This window comes from Lagopus muta, chromosome 16 (genome assembly GCF_023343835.1).
Source record: "Lagopus muta isolate bLagMut1 chromosome 16, bLagMut1 primary, whole genome shotgun sequence".
Classification (NCBI taxonomy): domain Eukaryota; kingdom Metazoa; phylum Chordata; class Aves; order Galliformes; family Phasianidae; genus Lagopus; species Lagopus muta.
In genome coordinates this window covers 10599534-10615176 of record NC_064448.1, presented here as the reverse complement: position 1 = coordinate 10615176, position 15643 = coordinate 10599534, and the positions used below count along the sequence as shown (strand labels likewise).

At 51.5% G+C, this 15643-nt stretch overlaps 1 protein-coding gene across 3 annotated transcripts in view; it reads left to right on the top strand.

The window, feature by feature from the left end:
- Positions 1–3563: 3563 nt before the first annotated feature.
- The window catches only part of ACSS2 (acyl-CoA synthetase short chain family member 2), a 31011-nt gene continuing 18931 nt past the window's right edge, over positions 3564–15643 (top strand). For 2 of the 3 annotated variants that reach the window (XM_048963324.1, XM_048963323.1), the window contains exons 1-2: positions 3564–3788; positions 3933–4134. In XM_048963324.1, coding sequence (XP_048819281.1) covers positions 3665–3788; positions 3933–4134 — 326 coding nt within the window. In that variant the 5' untranslated portion in view covers positions 3564–3664. The remainder of the gene's footprint in view (positions 3789–3932; positions 4135–15643) is intronic. The other variant, XM_048963325.1, reaches the window with a different exon arrangement.

Below are 15643 nucleotides of genomic sequence, written 5' to 3'. Positions count from 1 at the left end.
GTTGGAGCCACCATCTCAAATGGTGGCTTTCCTATTCCAATTGCCTCTTGGCCACTGCCTGCTACAGCCCCTGGGGATGTCAAACACAGTGAAGACAGCTCCTGAGATTTTGTGATGTGCTGGGTGATGAATGAGTGAGTTCCCATCCAGCAGCACTGGCCTGACCAGCTGTGCTCCCGGCTCTTCTCTCCATGCAGGAGCAAATGCTGTTTGCAGGGAGGTGTTTTGACTGCAGGGTGATGGAAGCAAATGTGAGACCTGGCCAGGCTGGTGGGATGGTGCCACAAATGAGCCACAGGGATGAGCATAGAAACAACCTGCATCTTGAGCCAAGGAGCTGTGGAGCAGAACCAGATAGGGTGGCTCAGCCATGACCGTGGGCTTCACAGCAGTTGTCCTCAGTCTCCAGCCCTCAGCTGGGGACAGGGCTGCCAGGGACCAGAGGGGAATCTGCTGTGGCCAGGTCCCTCTCCAGCATCCTCTGGCTACAGCTCTGCCTGCAGACCTCTCTCCACGTGCCCTGTCCCACCTTCCCTGCAAAACAGCAGGAGCTTCCCTGAGCTCAGCCTAAGGGGATGGGAATAGGACATTTTGCGTGGTGGGGTGTGGCCAAGGGAGAAAAAAAGAAAAGAAAGAAGCAGACCTGCTTGCTGGTTGCCTTCACCGGCCCTTGTGGTCCCACAGGGCTGGGAACTGGTGTGGTTTTGCTACCCCTGGCCGCCCGAGCGTAGGATGGGCTGCTGTGTCCTGTGCCCGAGCAGATACTCTCACTCCAGCCCATGCTTCTAACTCAAGTGAGGTATCAGGATGCAGGTCTGGGTCACCCCTGTGCAGCCAGCTAGTGCCCTTCATGTTGGGAGCTGGAGCAACTTTCCAGTGCAGCTCAGCTCCAGGCTGCTCCAGGCTTAGGGCAAAAGCAGAGGGTGTCAGGGAATAGCGCAGGGATGTGTGTGCTTGGATGCCATGGCTGGGATGTGCTGCACCATGAAGCATAGCTGTCATGAACTTGTGCTTGGAGGCTGCATTGCTGCCCCCTGGGGGCCCTGCATCGCTGACCCCACGGGCTGCAAATCTCTGTCACAACAGACCCTGAATGGCTGCCACCTCAGACTCTGTGTCACTGCCCACTGTGGTGCTTGCATGGCTGGCACTGCAGGCCTGCAGGGCTGGAGCTCGGCAGCAGAGGGCACATCGCTGCCATAGGAGTTCTGGGACACCAATGAAACCCCATGGGGAAAGCAGCTCCTAAACCTCAACCTCTCTTAAAGCACTGCAGACCGATGCAGTGTCTCCCAAGCCTGGTTTACCTTCCTCTGCATGCCTGGTGTCCACTATATCTCCCTTTGACTCGGCTCCATCATCCAGATGGAAAACAGCAGCAACCAGCAGAGCCCAGATAAACAAACAAGCCATTGTGAGAGGGGAGAGCATCTTTATAAGGTTAATTGGCCCCATCTAGGAGACAGAAAGGCATTTTCTTGTGGCTCAATCACTCTGAAAGCTCAGGCAAACAGCAGTAATGTGTCTCCCGGGTTTGATTTAGAACCATGGTTGCATTATAAGCTCATCTACATGCAAAATGATTATGAATATATTGCACGCGCTCTGCAGAAGGCTAAATCATCAGGCTCTGATATTCATCAGCTTCTCTCTGAAGCTTGAAATTCAGCCATCTGTCATCCCTGTGAGCAGAGGAATGGCTCAGGCCTGGTTCTGCCCAAAATGACCCACTTTAGCTCCCCATGCCAGCAGGAGGAGGGAACTCCCAGGGGCTGCGGAGCTGCCCACACAATGCCCAGAGCCACAGTGATATCAAGCAGCCCCGTTTGCAAACAAAGGCACTGATAACTCCCAGCAGGGCCCAAAGGCTGTTATCACAGTGCTGGTTAAAATTTCCTCCTGCAGCCAATGCAGAGGAGTTTGATCTGTGGTGAGATGTGTATCCCCATGTTTAACCCCACCTACAGCACTCTGCCCTACCAAGCCCCAGCTCCAGGGCAGGAGCACAGCCGGATGCAAGTTGCTCTGGAGCCAAGGGAGCCAAGGGAGCTGGAGCTGTAAAGTGTGGTCATGCAGCAAGAGTCCTTGCCCTGGAGCCTAGATTATCCCTGCAGAGAGACCAGAGTGTTTCCATATTTCATCTATTGACCATCAAAATGAAAGCTGATAAGGGCCATGTCTATGCCAAGGCTGGGTCTGCCCAGCAGTGTGGTTCTCAGCCCTATGCATGGGCATGTTTGCACAGGAAAGCAGATCCGGGGGCTATTCTCAGTTTTCCTCTTTGCAGGTGCCTTGTGACCTCACCCCATCAGGCAGGATCCTGAACACAGCTGAAGCTCAAGAACATCTCTGGCCTCAGCAGCCCACACCAGCATTGCTGAACAGGTCTCCAGATACGCTGCCCATGGCTCCTCAAATATCCATGCCACAGCGCCCAGGCTGCAGGAATTCATTTTTTTCTTCAAAAACAGTTTTTTGCAATAGGAAACGTGGAAGTAATGACAGTGCAGGCTGGTGAGGGAAACACCTTGCTGACTTTGGCTGTGCCTATGCCATGTCTGCCCATACAGAGAGCATGGGCGGCAGTGGGTTTGTCTGTGGCAGCAACACAATGCTGCCAGGGTGTGCATTGAACATGGAAAATACCAAGGATCCCAGAATAGACCTATCTGCTGACAGGAATGTGTGCCAAGTACAAGCTTCTGGCTTTTTATCTTCTGGGTGTTACTGGGCCCCAGCACTGTGTACCACAGAAGCTGCCCATAGCGAGTGGCTCCCCTGATGTGGTGCATTTGCACTGGCAGGGATGACATCCATCAGTGCCGAAGAAATCTTCAAGGTCTCAGCATCCTCCCTGGGCACTGCAAACAGGACGTCCTGGCAGTGTTCCCCTGTGCCTGGCAATGGGAGGGGGGCACGGCTATGGGGACGAGGCTGATGGGGACATGATGTTGCTGACAGGGCAGCTATTGGGGTACACCGCTGGCAAGGGGGGACAGCACTGGTGGGGGGACATCACTGACAGGGGGGCACAGCTGATGGCAGAGACACTACGAGCAGGGAGTTGATGGTGGGGCTGACAGGGAGGCCGAGCTGATGCGGAATATGGCTGATGGGGAAGATAGCTAACAGATGGAACTGGCTGATGGGGGAGATGGCTGATGGGGGAGATGGCTAACAGATGCACATGGCTGACAGGGGAACACGGCTGACAGGGGAGATGGTCGATGAGGGGGGGGGACACGGCTGATTTGGCGACATAGTCGACAGGGCGATGAGGCTGACAGGGGGATACGGCTGACGGGGGGACATGGCTGACAGGGACACGTCTGGCTGAGCGGATTCCATTGCCGGGGACACAGCCGACACGACGCACCACCAAGGGAGGCACGCGGCTGGCGGCGGAACACGGCTGACAGCGCCACGCGGCCGCTGGGGGCACACGGCCGCCGGAGCGACATGGCCGACCGTAGACACGCGCCGTAACGGCGGGCCGCCCCCCTTCGCCCCGCGCCTGCTCCGGGCCGGCCAGCGCCAACGGCCCCGGGGCGACGGGCGGAGCCGTTCGGGCGCCGCCCCGCACCGCCATCTCCGCCCCCCGGGCTCCGCGCCGCTTTGAAGCGGGTCGGCGCCGCTCTCCCGCTCAGAGCTGCCGGCGCCCGCCATGGTGCAGCCCGAGGAACAGGCCCGGCTGTACCGGCCGCGGCCCGAGCTGCTGCCGGCGGCGCACGTCCCCTCGCTGGCGGACTACCGGCGGCTGTACCGGCGCTCCGTGGAGAAGCCGCAGGGTAAGGGCCGCGCGGGGCAGGCGCTGCCGGAGCCCGGGGCGCTGCCGGGGTCGCTTTGCCGCCCCTCTCCGTCCCCGCTGAGATCCGGAGCGGTTTCCGTTTCTCGGCTGTCTGGGTTGTAAGCTGTGCCCGTTGCTTTTGTAGAGTTTTGGGGTGACGTCGCCAAGGAGTTCTACTGGAAGCAGCAGCAGCAGCCCTGGGTGCCGTTCCTCTGGTACAACTTCGATGCGACGAAGGGGAGGATCTTCATCGAGTGGATGAAAGGGGCGAAGACCAACGTCTGCTACAACCTCCTGGACAGGAACGTCGGCGAGAAGAAACTCGGTGACAAAGTGGCTTTTTATTGGTAAAGCTCTTTTATTTTTACGTAGGAAGCGTGTGAACGTACCAGCAAGGTGTACATGCAGTATTGATTGCGGCCGAGGGGAATTAAAGCACGGCAGCAGCGGAGGGCTCAGCTCTGTACGTGGTGCAGCAGGTGTTTGCTTTCTATGCTGTCGTGACTTAGGCTGTGCTGAAGCGCTGCGATGCCCGGCGCTCCTACACGGCTGTCCCCAGCTGCAGGTGTGTGCGAGGCCGTGCCCTCGCAGGTAGGAAGGTGTGGGTGGAAGATGTAGGCTCAGGAACTGCTGAGATGCAAATTCAGCTTGCTTCCTTGTTCTGTGGGGCTGGCAGGCTTTGCTCCTGTGCTGGGAAGGTTGTAAAAAAGTCCTGAGCTCAGTGTGTTGGTTCTTAGTGCTGGATGGTTTATAATGCAGTGGCACTGTCCTAAAGGCTGCCTTATCAAGTGCTGTCTTTGGGAAGAAAAGTGAAGTGTGCTTGTGTCGTTCTTTTTGTTCTTTCTCATCTTTTCGTGGAATAGTTTATAGTTGGAAGAGTCCTATAAAGCTGAAATTTGTATGGTGATGGAGAATGGGCTTGTCTTGTGATGTGTGACATCCAGAACCAAGGCTCTGTTGCACTGCAACAGCTGGCACCGCAGCTGTGCCTTGGATCGACAGCAGTGCTGTGGGCTCACACACCTCAAAGCATGTGTTTGCACTGCATCTGTGTTCCCATGGCTGCATGGGGCTGCGTGGAACCAAACTGAAGCATACCGTCAGTTAGGATGCAGTAACTTGTTTGTGTGCAGCTCAGGAGCCCTCCTGTCACTGTGATAAAAATACCAAGTGCTCTAACTACAAAGAGCTCTCTTGATTGTCAGTAATTTTGTGCAGCCGAAGAGCTGTCTGTGCTGTGTGTGGCTGTCATAGGGGTGTTTTGTAACAGCCACACTACAGGAGGAAACGTGTTCCTGCAATGTAGTTACAGCTGCAGATGTGGAGCTTGGCTCATGTGGAAGTTTCTATCCATATGGCTGCTGCTTCAGCAGAAGAAAATTGCACTTGCTGCCTAGAGATAATAGCACTGACATTACTGTAGCTTACACAGGTGAAATGGTGGAACGTATTTACTTCCCCACTAGTCAACGCATTCTCTAACTTGCTCAGATATGAAATGACTTCAGCTTCTGAACGGAGCTCATTGTGATAAAGGTGTGTCAGCAAACAGAGCCGTTTGGCAGGCTGCTGGGCAGCTCGAGCTGCCAGCTGTTCTGGGGGCAGCGGGCTCAGCCTTGCTCAGAAACTTTCATGTGGCACTCTCCCCTCTGGAAGTGAAGCCATGCAGCTCTCATTTGATCTCAGTGAGGGTTTTTCTCGTTATTCTCCCAGCCTTTTGTGGGATACTGGTGGTGCTGAGCAACACTCACAGTGCAAATGGTGGGTGTCAGTCACAGTGCTAAAAAATAAGGGCTCCTTTCCACCTTAAAGTGCTGTTTTCCACAACAATTCTGGGGTAAGTTCTCCCAGCTTGGCTCTGACATAAGACTGATTTTAAGGCTGGTGCTGTCTGGGGCTGTCAGTTGAGAATTTAATGGTGTGAGAAACAGAAGAGCCACGGTCAGTATGACACATGTGGTGCTGACCTGTGAACTCCTGGCACAAGGGGCTTGAGAAGCTGGGCTAAGGGTTGTTATTTGTAAAATCACTCTTCTGGGAACACACACATGCCTCTCAGGGCACATGCTTATCTTCAGTAAGAAAATATACTTGCTGTCATCTTGTCCTTTCACGTTCTGCCTTTAACACTGTTATTGAAAGAGTCCTGCTTCCTAGAAGCACTTAAGATTTGTCATGGTGGCTGAGTGATCAAGAGGGAAATGAGAGCCTCCAAAAGCCAAAGAGAATTCTTAGGGAAAATTTAAAGTGTTGAAATACCTCGGCCAATTTCTTGCTACTGTCTATTGCCTGGAACTGGCTGAGGTGGTGCTGAGGTGTCACTGCTTGACTGTATGAGAGCTTTGGAAGTCATGGTTTCATTTCCAGAGGGAAGAAAGTAGGGAAAAGGGAATAAATGAATCCAGGCACTTCTGGGTGTCTAGAAGAAGTGTGTCCCACTCTGAAGCAGGGCTGCACATGGGCCAGCAGCTCTCTGTGGGATTGCTTTTCCAGCACAAAGAGCGGTGCGTGGGATTGCTTCATGCTGTGCAACTTGCACACAGGTGGCACTGCTGGGTGTCGTCCTTTGGGTGCAGTTAGAGCTGTAGTTGACCATTCCGAGTAGGTAGGAAGCACTTGCTGTTTCTCCGTTGCCTGTTTCTGTATGATATCTTGGGCTGCTTGTGAACGTTGAAAGTATTTCTGCCCCTGCTGCTTTTGATTCCTCTTTCTCTGTTTGGTATTGCTGATGTGGCCTAAGGAGGAACAGAAGAGACAGGAAGTGTCTGATAAAGTGCTGTTCTGAAAAGGGAAATCTTCTGTAGCTGCATAGAAAGCATAGGGCTGTTCACTCGGTGGCTACTGTGCAGGTGGATACCTGCCTGGCAGCTGTAGGAGTTGAGTTGTGTTCACCGTGTGGGCAAACTCTCATCTCTGTTGAAATGCCTGTTAATCATCTAGTGAAAACGTCTGTCTGATGAGGCTGCGGAGGTAAAAATTTAACCAGATGGAGCCTTAAAAAGGGAAGCACTTCTTATGAGGGAAGCACGTTGGCTGTAACCTGTGTGGAATGAAGCACTGGTGGTGTCTGGTGGAAATGGGGCAGCAGTTGGAGCTTGGCACACTGCCTTTAGTTTCTGCATTGGCTGGGTGTGTGGGTTTAGCAGTGGGCTGCAGCTTCTGCCGCCTCTCGGAAAAATAAGTCTGTTCTTTTTCTGCTTTCTTGTGTTTGCATATGGAGGGACGCATTCAGAAAAGAGAAGAAAAGGTAGTGATGACTGCCAGAACTTGCTTTGCTTAAGTGGAAGAGTAAATGCTGATCTTTCCTATTCCAGGACTAGAGCAAGTAGGACACAAATGCAAAAAGGTGTTTTTTCTAGATCTAATAAAGGATTTAGGAGCCAGTAGTATAAGAATTTCTTCTGGTTAATCCTTCTGTAACAAACTAAAAGAGAATGGTTGTGGTCAAGTAAAATCAACTGAAAAGCAAAGTAGTACCTGCTCACTGCTTGGTCTCCAGAATCCAGATCAGGGAGTGAGTTTGTGTGCTTTCTCTTTGTTCTTTTGGGTATCTTCACAGGTATCAGTGTTCTATCAGTGCCCCGGGCATGGATGCTGTGACTGAGGATGGTGGCTGTTAAACAGTTCTGCACCTCTTTGTGTTAATCGGAGCCAGCATCCATGCAATGCACTCTGCTTTGCTACTCCCACCAGCTTTAGGACACTCAAACCCTGTGCCAGATGGACTCAGTTTCTTTGGTAACTTCCTAGATGATTTGTCATATTTCAGTGACATGGCCACTTTCAACACCATTTGGACAGGGAAAACTCATCCTTGAATTGTGCAGCTAGTTTAAAGGAGGAAAAAATAATCAGTCTGGGAAGGCTGTGTTTCCCAATGCCCATCTCAACTCTTTCTAAGGGTAGATAATGGCAGGACAAGGGGAAATGGTTTGAAGTTGAGGGGAGGGAAGATTTAGGTTAAGATCGGGGGAAGTTCTTTACAGAGAGAGTGGTGAGGTGCTGGAACAGCTGCCCAGAGAGGCTGTGGATGCCCCGTCCATCCCTGGAGGTGTCCAAGGCCGGGTTGGATGGGGCCCTGGGCAGCCTGGGCTGGTATTAAATGGGGAGGTTGGTGGCCCTGCGTGTGGCAGGGGGTTGGAGCTTCATGATCCTTGAGGTCCCTTCCAGCCCTGGCCATTCTGTGATCTCCAGCTGTGTGCCTGTGATCTACTGAGAGCTGCAGGAGCACAGGTGCCATGAAACTGCTGTTTGGTGAAGCAGAGAAAGCTCTGCAGCACCAAAAAGTGTAATGGAAAAGCTACCATCTGTTTGGTGTATGCTTGTGGTGTCCAGGTGCAGGACAGGGCCTTTCTGCGCTGTGTGGAAGGAGTGACCCTGCTGGTCCCTGCAGACCGGGGGATTGCAGAGCTTTCTGTAGTAGCTGCCCCTGAGTGCTTGAGAGCAGCGCTCGTTCCTTCAAATGGAAATGACCCTGCAGGGCCCTTCCCAACCCTGCTTGGCTGCCGGGGGGCATCAGCAGAAACCTGCCTTTAAAACAAGAAGTAAACAACATTGCTCTTGTAACTTGAACGCTCCTGGAGGAGGAGTGCTTTTTCTCTCATCTCAATGGAATTCCTTCTGTCCCATTTGCAGGGGCAGTCGGCTCGTGGTGTGGTCAATGCTGTAGTGGAAGTGCAAGGAGCTGCTGTGCTTGGGTGCTTGTTTCTGGAGGCTGTGTGTGTTTGTGCTGAGATCTGGCTCCTGCCAGCTTTCCCCTGTCATACCTTGAAGTTGTTTTGTCCTGAGCATTTATGTTAATAGCTTGTGTTCTGTGCTGTGTCCTCCATCCTCATTTCTAGTGAAATCTCTGAGACAGTTTCCAGCTGAAAGACTGTGCCTGAGGGCTGAAGTAAATGCAGGAAAGCAGCAAAATGCCTTCTTCAGGCTGTGGCTGTCCTGAGCTCTTCCAGTCACAGGGAGTGATGTGTGAGTTGTGCTCTCCTGGATGTGAATTGGTTTTAAAAGCCTCATGTTACTCAGGCAAGCACACACACAGTGCTGTCCCTTCTCAGGGCTGATTTGCAGGATCATGGAGTATCCCGAGCTGAAAGGGACCCTGAAGGTTCATTGAATCCAAATCCTGCCTCCACGCAGGATCACCTAAATCCAAACCAGAGCCTTTTCTGTCTCAGGATAGCTGGCAGGGCAGGACAAAGCACGGGGCTGACATGTGTCCTCAGCAGCAGCTGCTGGTCCTGCTGTGAGCTACCTGGCAGCTGGCAGTGTGTGGCCGTGGCACTGGTGTGGTTGCTGCTTCTACTGCTTGGGAGCACAAGGCAGCAGTGAGGCAGTGGACCAGCTTGCTTTTGCTTTGTCAGAGCTGGTTGTTTCCCAGCCTTTTGCTCTGCACCCCTTGGTAGCTGCCACTGGATCCACCTGTATCAATACAAAGGAGCGCCCAGGAAGTATTTTGAGCAGTTAAACAAGTTAGATGTCAGTAAGTGCCTGGGATTAAATGGTTTGCCCCTCAGTGTGCTGCAGGAAGCTGCATGTGAAATAGCTGAGCTGCTGACGGGGTTGTGGAGCAGCACACAGGGCTGCGTGCAGGGCTGGGAAGCTGCTTGCATGGCTTTGGAGAGGGCTGTGAGGTGTGCTGGTGAGCAGCCTGGCAGTGATGTGAGCCATCACCAGTGGTGCAGTGGGTGCTGGAGGTGGGAATAGGGTTACTGTGTGCATGGAGTAGTGGCAGGGTTGGTGAGGTAATGTAAAGTGAAGGTCAGCTGGGGCTTGGTGCAGTGGCATGAGTACATGGGTAAAGCCTTTCTCAGGCAGTCTTCATGAGGCCTTGCACAAAACATCAGTCAAGAAACTAATTTGCCCATGAATGGAAGAAAGGTCTTTTTATCAAGCTCATTTAGCCTTTCCTTTTGCTTTTCAGGAGCAATAGCAGATTTTTTCCAATGCTGGAATTGTTGCCTACTCTATTCAATGGGGGCTCAGGTGCCCCTCACAACAGCATGTCCTGCTGCTGCTCTTGGAAACCAGGTTCCAGGCCTTGGTTCTGACCTCATGCAGCATTTTGGCTTAGTCTGGCAGGTTTGACTGAGCTGCTGTGAATGTCCCATTGCTTTGTGTGCTGTGCTTCAATATACACAAGACCTGGGGTAATTAATGTGTTACTTAGTTTTATTTAATATTTTATTTGCTTTTCTCATGCTGCTCATTGGACTGATAGAAGGTCTGGCTCTGACTCAGCATGGAGGAGTCAGTCATCTTTCTTGAATTGCTTCTTACACCACTATCCTAATGCTGGCTTGCACCTCTTCTAAAGACACCTCTGCATGCCTATGGGTGTGCAGTTGCACAATACCCACCTGGGGAAGTATGAGGAGGGTGGTGTGCACAGATGATCTGGGATTTTATCACAGCCTGTGCAACTTGTGTCTTGCAATTGTGGCAGATATTGGACACCTGGATACCTTTATAGAACAGCTTGCTGCTGGGAGAGGCATGGAGTTGTGTGAGGGTTGTATGTTGAGGATGTTGGCAGGACAGTGGAAACTGCAGGTGGGTCTACATGGAATGCATGGACAGAGGATGGGGACCTCCTGTGCTGATCCAGGGCACGCTCCTGTATGGAAGATGGAAGCCTTCAGTTTGCTCATTGGGCTAGAAAACATGATTATTTTGCTGTAGCTGTGTGGGTGGCTTGTTTGTATGTTCTCCTCTCTCACTCCAGTGTGAAAGGCAAAGACATGGACAATGAATCGAGCACTAAATGGGTAAAGCTTGTCCTGAAGTGGTCAGGCCCTGCAAAAGAGGTGCAGATGGGTGGTTGATCCAAGCATGGTGTCGTTTTCACGACAGCTGCATTCCTTGTGCCTGGTGGGTTTCTGTGCCAGAGCTGTGAGGCTGTGTATTGATTTATAAGAGCTTTGACAAAACCCCTGGGCTCTCAGCAGCACCAGGAGTTGCCTTCCTCCACCCAACCCTGTGCCAGAGCCCTTGCCTTCTGGGTCTGCTTGCATTTCTGCACACCATTGGTTGTAAATGTTGATATGTGGAATGGTACGGAGTCACGAGCTCCGGCAAGTTCACAGTCTATTGTGTTTGCAGGTGTCTGCTCCCTTTTTAGGGGAATCCCTCAAGTAAATGGATAATCTTCCTGCTTGTTTTCTTTTTTTTTTTTTCTTTTTCTTTTGTTTTTTCTTTTTTCTTTTTTGCATCCGTGTACCTGAGAGCTGAGTGCATTCTGCATTGCCACTGAGCATCTTCCAAGGGATGTTCTGACCCTGAACAAGAGGACAGCCCAGCAGAGGACATCTGGCCATCAACTGCGGAGATTTGAGGCATGAAGTAGAAAGACCACCAAAGAATCTGATTAATGGTGTAACTTCCCATTGTGGGCTTAGTTGATGTTTTTTTGAGCCTTCATTGATGTCAACTTGCCTGGCATTCAGTTTCCAGGTCTTGGCAATTTGGCAGCACGCTCCATGCAGATAGGCTGCATTTCCCAAAGCAGAGCACTTCCCAGCTGCGGGCAGCTTGTTGTCATATCCTGAGTGAAGCTCATCTCACGGCCTGACTGCAAATTGCTTAAACAAGGGCTCAGTGTGTGGTGCTGGAAATAAGCTCTCCTCCCATTGGGCTGGTAAAAATAGTCTGTGCTCCTGACAATATTACTTGTGGCAAGCATCTGAAATGTTTCTTCTGATGTCAGCTATCTCGCTCTCACATCTCACAGCATCTGGAGGATTTGGCTCTCAGGATCAGCAGTGATGGCTGAGTCACCCAACCCTGGTTGACCTGCTGAAGGAGCCCTGCATGGGAGCTCTGTTGCAACACCACGATCCTTAAGGCATGTTGTTTAAAACAAGCTAAATGGGGTGGGCTCTAAATAAAATGGGCAGTAAGGTATAATTTTCTTTTTTGTTGGCTGCTCTCATGTTGTAAAATACCTGCAAGATATCAACAGTTAATGCATATAATCTCTACTCGATGGATACCCAGAATCAAACAAGCAGAAAAAACAAAGCTGCAGAGGAGCAGGATTCCCCTTGCTGCTGACCCTCTTCCATCCATGCAGAAGGACTGATAGCACTGCTGGGAATTCACTTGTGGTCAGCGTTGGCTGTAAGCTGCCTTATTTTATCAGGTGTGACACAGCAGTAGCAGATTTCCCCTTCAAGGGGAGCATGATGGCTGCTGTTGTTGCTCCCTGCTCTAAAAGCATTGCTCAGGGTTAGGCCTTCAGGCCACTGCAGTCTGTACAAACCCTTGTCCATCAGCTTTCCTCCCTTATATTGGCTGACTGAGTGACAACAGCGTGGGCTGGTGGTGTTGACTCCTTTAGGGCATTCTGTGCAGCCTAGTTAAAGGGGTCTGAAGTGGGTTCTTAGGGCCAGGCAAGTGAATAGAAGCTGGATAATTCTGGAGGGTTGGTAAATAAAGGAGTAATTCTGGAATGGGGTCCACCAGCAGCTGGGCTGTGTGCTGAAGGGGATGGTGAAGCGAATAGTGTTTGGACTGCAAAGAGTAAATATTATTTCTTGACGTGCATCTGGTACTTGTTCAGATTAGGAAAGGCTGTGGGTAGTAGGAGGAGCTGAGAGTGTCATTAATGAGAAGGAAGGACAAAGATTGATTGGGTTTTTGGTATGGGATGCCAGTAACCATGCAGGATCTTTGGTATTTTCATTCCAGCCCGCGTTTCCATATGGCTGTTTTCATAGGCAATTAGAAGCCTGATTTCCTGGCCATAAAGCAGGTGGTGACCCAGTCTCCCTGCAGAGATAACAGTCATATAGCAGTGCTGTGAAGGACAGGCACTGGCAAGCACTTTGCAGGGAGAGGCTGACTGCAGCTCAGCAGGCCCCACTTTGGCGCAGCGCACCGTGTGCTGCCCTCGTTTGGGTTTCTTACAGCAGCAGGAGCCTGCTCACCCAGGTACATGGTCAGCTTCTGGTTGAAATGGTTTGGCTCACGCTGACGGGTTTGACAGTAGAGCCTTGTTAGAGTTTCTGTGTGTAGAGGGCGATGGCATGGAAAATGATTCTCCAAGTTAACCGTGTGGACTCAGAAGGTGATGCTGATAAATGGATGTGAATTTTCCCCAGGACTTCAGCTGCCACGTTTGCCCAGCTGTCTTCTCACACAGTGCTGCCAAATCTTTCTGGAGGGGCTCAGAAAGCCCCTGCACCAGCCCCTCCCTGGTGTGCTGCCCTTACACAACTTCTTCTTTCTTGATCCTGCCGTGATGCAACAGGATTTAAGCGCGACCGCAGGGAATGCGGAGGCTGAGCTTTCTGGCAACCCCCCTGTAAAAACCTTCAGCCTTCCCAGCACTCCGCTGGGTATTTCCTGCTGTGTGTTACTGAGGTGGGTGATCCATCCCACTACTATGAAGGGTTTGATTGGAGGCTTTCTGCAAACCTATTTCTCCTCTGGAGTGTGGAATCCTGCTGGAAACACTTGTGCTTTTGGGAAGTCAGTTTAGGAGCATTCCCATATTGAACAATCCATGTGCAAGCAAATACATGTGGTGGAGTGTTTGTTTGTTTGTTTAAGTGAAACTGTTCTTGCACAGCTGAGCATTGCAGACTTCAATCTCAATCTATTCAGCTTTTTCAAGGACAGATTTGAGGGGCTCCATGTACTGAAGCGCCATTCCTGTGTCAGATGGGTGAGCGAGGCGAGCTGCAGCGTGACACATGGCCATTTTTAGGTTGGGTTACCAAGCCACCAGGCTGTCCCAGCCTCTCTTTCAGGCCACAGGTTTCCTGGCTCTGAGTGCAGCGAGGCCAAATGGCAGTGAGGAGGCTTGCGATGATAGCGCTGCCTGTGCGCACGTGGTGGGTGCGTGTTGGCATGGCTCAGGATGGCTGGGGGCTTTGCTCCCCACGTGGCAGCACATGAGCCTGCTCCCCACATGGCTGCAGCTCGGCCTGGCCACACCGTGCCTGGCATTTTGGCTGCTCTAATTCTGGAGCCTGAGAGATGGTAGCCAAGGGCTGGCTGGCTGCCCCCTGCAACCTTGCACGTGAGGAGGAGCTGTGGGGCAGGGGCAGCTGCTTCTCCTGCTGCATGGGAAAAGCTGTGCCTTCTCGTATCTGAGCTCTGGGACATGTTGCTGGCTGGGGAGCTGGAGGGCTGTTGACTCCCCGTTCTGCTCATGCACCAGCTTGGCCCCTTGCTCAGAAGAGTTCTGACTGCTGCAGTTTGGATGGCAGTGGAGTGACCTTCTCAGTTCCTGTGCCTGCCTTGCTGGAAGCTTTTCCATGTTGCTGCTGCTGCTGCCTTCTTGCTAAATTCCACCTGGAGCCAAGCTGTGCCCCAGATCCCTGCTGTCCTTAGGAATTGACAGCTGGTGGCCCCTGGGATGATGAGCACTTCTGTCTGTTGACTGTGGGCACTGCTGTTATTTGGGAGTGATGTGGATACAGGAACTTAGAGGAGAAACCAGTTTCTCGGTAGTAATGTTTACAGGGGTTGGGTAAATGTTGGCTTTGTGGCCTGCTTTCTTGTGGTTTGTGTGATTTGTATTATTTTGAAAAAATATCTTGCCTCTTTAGTTAGCGCTGACACACTGTGGGTCTGCAGGTGGTCTGACAGATCTTGACAACTCCTAACACTTCACTTGCTCAGCTTCACTTCATCACTTTCCTGTGCACCAGCTACTCTTAATGGTGTTACAACCCTGGTAGACCACAGTTATCATCGGTAATTACCTTGCAAACCATAATTCCCACTGATGCAACCTGTGCTTTCTGCTGCTCCATGCCATTGCTCAGTCAGCACAGCATGAGGAGGCTCTATTCTCCTATTACTCAAACAGGTTATGCAAACACTCATTTTACTTCTGAGGGAAGAGAAACTGAAGAGTGCTGCCAGTTATTGGTGTCTCAGCTTCACTTGGAGCTGTTTGGATGCTCTGGGAAGCATGCATTCCTTGGAGGTTAAGAAGCTCCCACTCCTTCCTGCTGCCTGTTATGCTGCAGCTGAGATGTAGCAGCTGAAGTGGGCTCAGTGTGCTTGGATAGACAGCCATGCTCCATTGGTTATGTGATGTGTGGCTGGAGCAGGCTGAGGAATAACAAGCCTGGTAGTCAGTTCTGATGCTTGATGGAGCGCAAAACTGTTTAACCTGCTGCAGTGCAGCTGCCCAGGCGTGGATCTGCCACAGCTTTGCTCCCACATGGCTGCTCCTCAGCCTTGGCTGCTCCACAGGGTCATTGCTTGAGTTAATGCATCTCAAGAAATGCTTGTCTGCTCCTGCAAACCATTTTTCTTACTGCACAGTACAACGCTAATTCTTTTGCTAACCTGTGTGATCACTTACAGGGAGGCTTTGCCTTGATTTAGCAGCTCTGCATCTCCAAGGTTAGGCTCTTGGCTGAGCAGACAGCCAGTCTGCAATCTTCCCATCAGTGTGGCTCTTCTGCAGAGGTGATAACCATTCAGGTTTCCCATCTGTGTTTTGCAGAGCCTGGCACTCATGTCCTGCACGCTGCTGTGCAGCTGGTGAATGGCTGAAGGCAGCTGGAAGGCTCTCCTCCATGCAGGAAACTTGCCTTTCTCATCAGAACGTTCTGGAAGGTGTGCACCTGTGTGTTTACCTTAAAGAACTGGAATTTACTTATGTCAATGGGAGGCTCAGCGGAGGCCACGTAGCCAAAAAATACTTCTCTCCAGCTGAGTATGCACACAACGTGGAACATGTAAAATACAGGCTTCTCATGTGCTGAAAAATGCAAATGCATCCCTGCTGTGGTCCAGATGATGATGTAACATTTTGGATTGCTAGTTGTCAAATGCAGGATTAAATTTGAAGCTCAAACTGTGCTTCACCACGTATTCCATCCAACAGTGTTTCTA